The 6319-nt window shown below is 41.2% G+C and overlaps 1 protein-coding gene across 1 annotated transcript; it reads right to left on the bottom strand.

Annotated features, from left to right (window-relative positions):
* Positions 1-1026: 1026 nt before the first annotated feature.
* On the bottom strand, positions 1027-4760 carry rhogd (ras homolog gene family, member Gd). The gene is made up of 2 exons (XM_075481176.1): positions 4677-4760; positions 1027-4029 (listed from the first exon to the last, which is right to left on the bottom strand). The coding sequence occupies exon 2, from the start codon at positions 3998-4000 to the stop codon at positions 3425-3427; it is 576 nt and encodes a 191-aa protein (XP_075337291.1). The 5' UTR covers positions 4001-4029; positions 4677-4760; the 3' UTR covers positions 1027-3424.
* Between the last annotated feature and the right edge of the window lie 1559 nt (positions 4761-6319).

Here is a 6319-nt window from a genome sequence, read left to right as displayed (position 1 = left end):
ATATGAATGATGATTTTGTGAGATGAAGCTGTTATCCAATCAGGTCTTTAGGAGAGCAGAGAGCGAGTCCTGAAATGCTTTAAGCGATCAGGAATAGACACATAATCTTTATGCACTGCTTTCCTGTCAGTTTCTGTTACATTTACATTACAACTACTTTGCAGTCCATTTGCAGACAAATGGATGACCTTAACCGACCCAAGTGTCAATAATCTGTCTGCCTCCATGAAAGTGTGTTGCAGAAACAGCTCATCCGTTCTCATCTTGTTTAGCTATAACCCTGCTCAGTCAAGGGAAAAGGGAGGTTTTCGCAACTCAACCCTGGCAGAGTTCACTGTAACAATTTATTCTGCACCAACACAGGCCGTGACGCAACTTCTACAAGCTGCAAGCACGCACGCAACTGTGTCCTCATTGTACAGCATTTACAGACAGACCACAGAGGAAACGGGCTCCGAATGTTGCTGCGGTGATGTTTACAGTGAGCCTTTGGTGGAGTTCAATACATCTGTCATTTGTCAGAGACACCACCCATAGAGGTCAAAGGAATTTTTCAGTAAGCAGCAGAACTGAACTGAAGCCACAGAAACTGATTGAACATGTAAGTGTCTGTGAAGCTGAACGATGGCTCTTAAAGCCAGATGGATACAGGCCATGTACGGAGGAAAGAAATACATTTTAAACATTAGAAAATACAGGCTTGGAGGAATGATACTTATCAAGGATCACAGAGAGATGTGTCCATCTAGTGTTTGGACGCGGTAACTGACAGACCATGAACGCGATAGAAAAGGAACTATAGTAGAGTATGCATGCTAAAGGAACTTAATGTGGTTTCCTGAGCTGAAAATATGAGTAGCTGTGCATAAGAGTGTGATTAATTTCTTTACGCTGCACCTCAGCATGACTTTGTTCTTCCATTGTTTCCTCATTGCTGTAATGAGCAGGAATGTCATGATCGCACATAATTCACAATTGGCAAGTTATCTAATCAAAGGAAACACTTGTCAACAGAGAGCAAACCCATCTGGTTTTAGGCACCATTTTATTTGGCATAATTTAAAATCATTTCACTGTTAGTTCATTTATACAAATATGCTTTTGTTACTTATAAAACAATTACAAAGAGATTTCTACAAATCAAGTTCCCAGTGTAAAAGCGTAGTACCACGCACACGGTAGCATACAGCTCCAGGACACAGACACAGAGAGCCCACAGGTGTATTTTCCACTCTAACAGCACTATCCGAGTGAAATTGGGACAGAAGAAAGAAAGACAACGAGCTCACCACAGATGACAGTTTTACATGTCGTGCATATACATTCAACCCTCTACACACTCATTTGGGAAATTTCACACATCTTTTGGCAGATCTTAATCCGCCTCACTGCTGTCAGTCATAACCTTGTGCTTATATTGCGCTTTACTTCTTCTAGACTTACACAGACCACAAATTAGGTTGAATTATTGAAGTTCGGAGCATAAATGACATAAGTACAATAAGAAGGTTGCTATTATTGCTGGTAGCTGTTATCTACAAATGAGCAACCAGATGTTAAAAAAATATTGTTGTTTTTTTTTAAATGGAAAAAAAAAATCTTCAATGTGACAAAGCGCCACCAACGCAGCGCTTGTTGTTCGAGTAAGTCGCGCTTGTGCTTTGCCCTCACTGCATCCTGCAGAGCAGGGATGTAAACCACAATCTGTTAAGAGGTGTGGGCCCGAGAGCTCCGCTTCACAAATGCACACAGACTTGCCGCGCAAGATGTCAGTTTAGCACCTGTGTCTTACAAAAACGGCTGCAAGAAGAGAGCATTTACTGGCAGCAAGTGCAGCAGAGAGCTTTTGTAAGAGTACAAAAAAAAAAAGAATAAAATCTGAGTTGGTTGGACCAGTACTTAAAATGTCTCACCGTGATGCGAGAACTGAGAACCTTTGGATTTGACACAGGATCACCGGCACTGTCTTTGGTTTAGATAAGGCACCTGACCAATTTAAAGACTCCTTGCATATTGAACATAAATTTGTGACTTGGGCTAAAAAGGCTTTTGTGACAATGCTTCTTCCAAGATGGGATGACACGTGCCAAACCAAGACAATACAGGACAAGAAGTATACAGTCCAACACAAGCCATTTGAAACATATTGTGTTCTCATATGCTACAGTGAACTGAATATGCAGTGGTTTTTGCCTGCCGACCTTTAGACAATAACGTGATTGACCAGGGAAGCATTCTGGAGTTTTACTTTATCGTATGTGATCATCAACAACAGCACAAATACATTTTACTGATCAAATAAACATAGGCTATTACAAAAAATATATTCAACTTTGGCCATAACCGCACATGTAAGTTAAAAACATTTGAGGATTAAGAAAAATCATTTACAGAGTAAATTCACTATTAGACAAAATACAGTCTCTTTGATGTTACCTTTTCAAAGAGGAATTCTTAGGCGTGATTTTAATGGCACTCAAAGCGAGCCACAGGATTTCAGACATAGACAGAAGGGAGCTGTACTACAATCTGACTTCCTAACTATGTTGGCCCAAAAAAAATCCTTTAAGAGGATGGGTTAATTTTGCAGACACCTTACGACACTGCTCCTCTATTACTAAAAAGGGAGACTGGTCCGCTGCTCTTAATGGATCCGGCTTATCTCCAAAGGCCCATTGGCTCTACCATGCGGAGCAGTTAAGAGAGCAGTGCAAGCAGCTGGAAGGGCAGCCTGCCAGACAGTTCTAGCATACCGGACCGAGTATAAGAGGAACTGCAGCAAGAAAATTTAACCTTTAATCTGTGCATTTGGTAAAGGGTTACTGGCATTTGTCCAGGAGTCATCACACCGTTTCTGGACTCAAGCTGCTTAAATTAAAACTTGTTCACCTTCTACATTGATGTTCATCACATCTGAACAGACAAGTCGCAGCATTTGAATGGTAACTTTGCTTGAGACTCATGAGATGCAACCTAGGTGAGAATATGAGGTAGTCATTAGTTCTCCACCTGAACAAAGGCAGATCTCCTCTTTCCAGTCAAACATGGAAGCTTGCTTGCTTGGTTGGTTGGATTGGATGTTATGGCTTGTGGCAACCATGATCAGCTTTTTATAAGGCGAAGCAGGCAAGCTATAAATCAAGAACCGATGTAAAATTGAAAGTGTGTAAATATCAAAAGTTAAAAATTTAAGAAGAATAGAGGAGATAAGAGTCAATTGCCCTTATTACGGCATAGTCACTTTGGTGATCATGGCAACACAGTGGGATCCTCCAGGAGATCAGTAAGGAAGAAAGGAGCTGAAAACTGACAAAGATGGTACTGTATGGAAGCAACCAGATGGTAACATTAAGTTCCTTAGCCTTCCTTTGTGTCAGTGGATCCCCATCATCCCTCTCCATAGTCCAAATCTGGGAACCATTTATTACAACAGCACACACTTCTTGGAATTCTTTTTCGTGACTGGATACAACACTGCCCTCACAGCTTCAGCAAACACCTCCCTGACACCATCCTGCAGCAAAGCAGAACACTCCATGTATTTAACAGCCCCAATCTGCTTGGCCAGGGTGTTGCCCTGCTGCTGGGTAGTAGGGGCCAGACCCTGCTCCTTTAGCTTCTTTACCGTTTCTGCATCGCTTCGCAGGTCTCTCTTGGTGCCCACCAGCAGGATGGGCACATTGGGGCAATGGTGAGACACTTCAGGGTGCCACTTGTGCCTGACATTGGCATGAGAGGATGGGCTGCCAATGGAGAAGCATATGATGAAAACGTTGGTCTGGGGATAAGAGAGAGTACGCAGGCGGTCATACTCCTCCTGGCCTGCTGTGTCCCACAAGTTGAGGCTGACAGTACGGCCATCCACACTCATTTGAGCGCTGTAATTGTCAAACACCGTGGGAATGTACTCTTCTGGGAAGGCATTGGTTGTATAAGAGATGAGTAAGCAGGTTTTACCGACTGCCCCGTCGCCCACAACCACACACTTAATGGTCTGCATCCTGCCAACGACCACTGGGGCTGTAGCACCTGACAACACACACAAAAAAAACACCTGAATAACTACCAGTAACAACTCTTCATACTGTGTAACATCAAGTATTTCATCGCCAGGTAAAGAAGAGAGCCAATTCCAAGCACCCCATTCCCAGTGTGAGTGAGATGCCATTACATTGAGGGTAAAAACGCTAAACCCGCAGAACTTTAACAAACACGTTCAACAGCTGTGCAGCTTTTAACCCGGTTAGCAACGAGGCTAATCGTCGCCAGTATTAGCTCTTTGGCGCAGAGTTAATTACCGTTACATAGGTATGCTACAGTCTCAGCAGTTCATCAATTAACAGGCGATAAGAAAGTTGCCCTCCGCCTGGTCAGCGAACGATTCTATATTGAAACGCACTTTCCCCTAGTGTTAATAAATTCTTGTTATTCACTTTTAATACTAGGCGTTCCCCCTGTGACTAGCATTAAGCTAAGGAACTAGCGCATTTGGTGGCTAACAAGCTAGCAAGTTAGCAAACAAGCCGAAAATTAATTTGAAAACACTAATTAAAAAGGTCTGTTTCTGTACCCAAAACTTTCCAATAGTAACTCCAAATATTTATATTTATTGTAATACATGTCTTAACGATAACAATTTGTTGTAACGGTGAAATCTGAAGGACTTTGTGACTTACCGCCACTTGGCTTTCGATCTTTTCTTTTTTTTTTTTGCCTGGTCTAGTCAATCACAGCCGCATCCGGGGAGCTGTCCATTACGTAACAGTTGACGTCACGAAGTAATGCACGCAGGTAATTGTAGTTTCATTTTGTAACAGTTATTTGTATGACACTAGATGGCAATGTTCAGCTGTTTTATTTTTCCTCATTATTGTTCAACCTCTCCTTGTTGGACAACCATGCTACGCCTATATGTCCTTGAAAATAGTTTAAAATGATGCAGAATTAGTCTCGTTCAAACAAGCTACAACCCACAGCCAACTGTAACCAATGCATTTACACTTTTAAGGTACCTGTATTTTACCTGAGTTGTTGAGTAGTTATTTCATTGGAAGGTACCTTACAATATTTCAGAGGTTTGTCTGACTTTCGACAGGCTTGCTTCTAAAATATGCATTATTACAGTATGGAATGTAATAATGCATATTTTAAAAAATTAGACCCCAAAGCTTGACAAAAACTGCCATGTAAGTGTCAGTGCAACGATGCAACGATTTTGCACAATAGGTTGCTCATACTTTCTTTCCAGTCTTTATCTACTTTTTCTTATGTAATATTTTGAATGTAGGAATTTACCTGGAATCATTTGTCTTTTTAATCAGATAGTACCCTTGCCTTGCTCCTCTCTGGCACAGAGTTAATTGTGTTACTTTAGCATTACTGATAAATCAGTGTAAATTGTATTTTGTCATTAAAACCAATGTTGAAATATTCTTATATTCTATTTTTTTTTTAAACTGCTCTGAAATTTTACAACTTTAAAATAAATTATGGGTATATGAGTATATAGTATGAGTATATGCCACTTAAATTATTTTTTGTTAAGCATATGTTCCTTTTCAACACAGCTCAACACATCTTGTTTTCTTCTTATCGCACAACCGGATTTTCTTTGAATGGGAGCTGTTTCAATTCAGTCAATCTTAAGCGTAGTTTTGCAAACATCTCAATCGAGGTCTAGAGAATCTGCTATGATTTTACCCTTTTTTGTGACCTAGCGACAATCTTATCATTGAAAGGCAGTGTGTTTACGTACTGCACATATAAAAAGGCCACATACAACTCTGTTTCCATTGTTTTGGGCCTCATCCTTACAGCACTGATCCTTAAGTTCAAATATCACCTTCAGATTATAAGTGATATTTAGGTCATTATGCTCACTTGCCAGTGCTTTTATATTATTGCAGAATACATGAAGCCAGCTTAAAGAAAAAAAAAAACAAAAAAAAAAACAGCGGTCGCTTTGAATTACTCAGTCCTGCACCCTAGGAGACCTGTTGATGATGTCACCTCTATACACTGCACTAGGTTAAAAGGCCACCCTTGACCAACAACCGGAGACTGACGAACACAAAGAGGCACCAGTTTATTGCTTTTCCCAAGAGGTTTTGGCGTCACTGCAGACTACAAAGAGAGAATTCCCACTGAGACCTGACACCCAGTCACCATCCACCCCAACTCTTGCACCCCCCACAATTTTGCCGGGAGATTCCCTGGGACGTCTGTAGCATTTCCATGACAACAGCCGCTGACAAGGAGTGGGGGGTGAGTTTGTCAAGAGATGCAGCGAGAGTTTTGAGACGAGGGGGGGAGAAAAATG

Source organism: Odontesthes bonariensis, chromosome 13 (genome assembly GCF_027942865.1).
Source record: "Odontesthes bonariensis isolate fOdoBon6 chromosome 13, fOdoBon6.hap1, whole genome shotgun sequence".
NCBI classification, from domain to species: domain Eukaryota; kingdom Metazoa; phylum Chordata; class Actinopteri; order Atheriniformes; family Atherinopsidae; genus Odontesthes; species Odontesthes bonariensis.
This window is presented reverse-complemented; position numbering and strand designations above follow the sequence as displayed.

Excerpts from the sequence above, each read along its gene's own strand:
- rhogd (XM_075481176.1), bottom strand. The coding sequence starts at position 4,000 with ATGCAGACCATTAAGTGTGTGGTTGTGGGCGACGGGGCAGTCGGTAAA.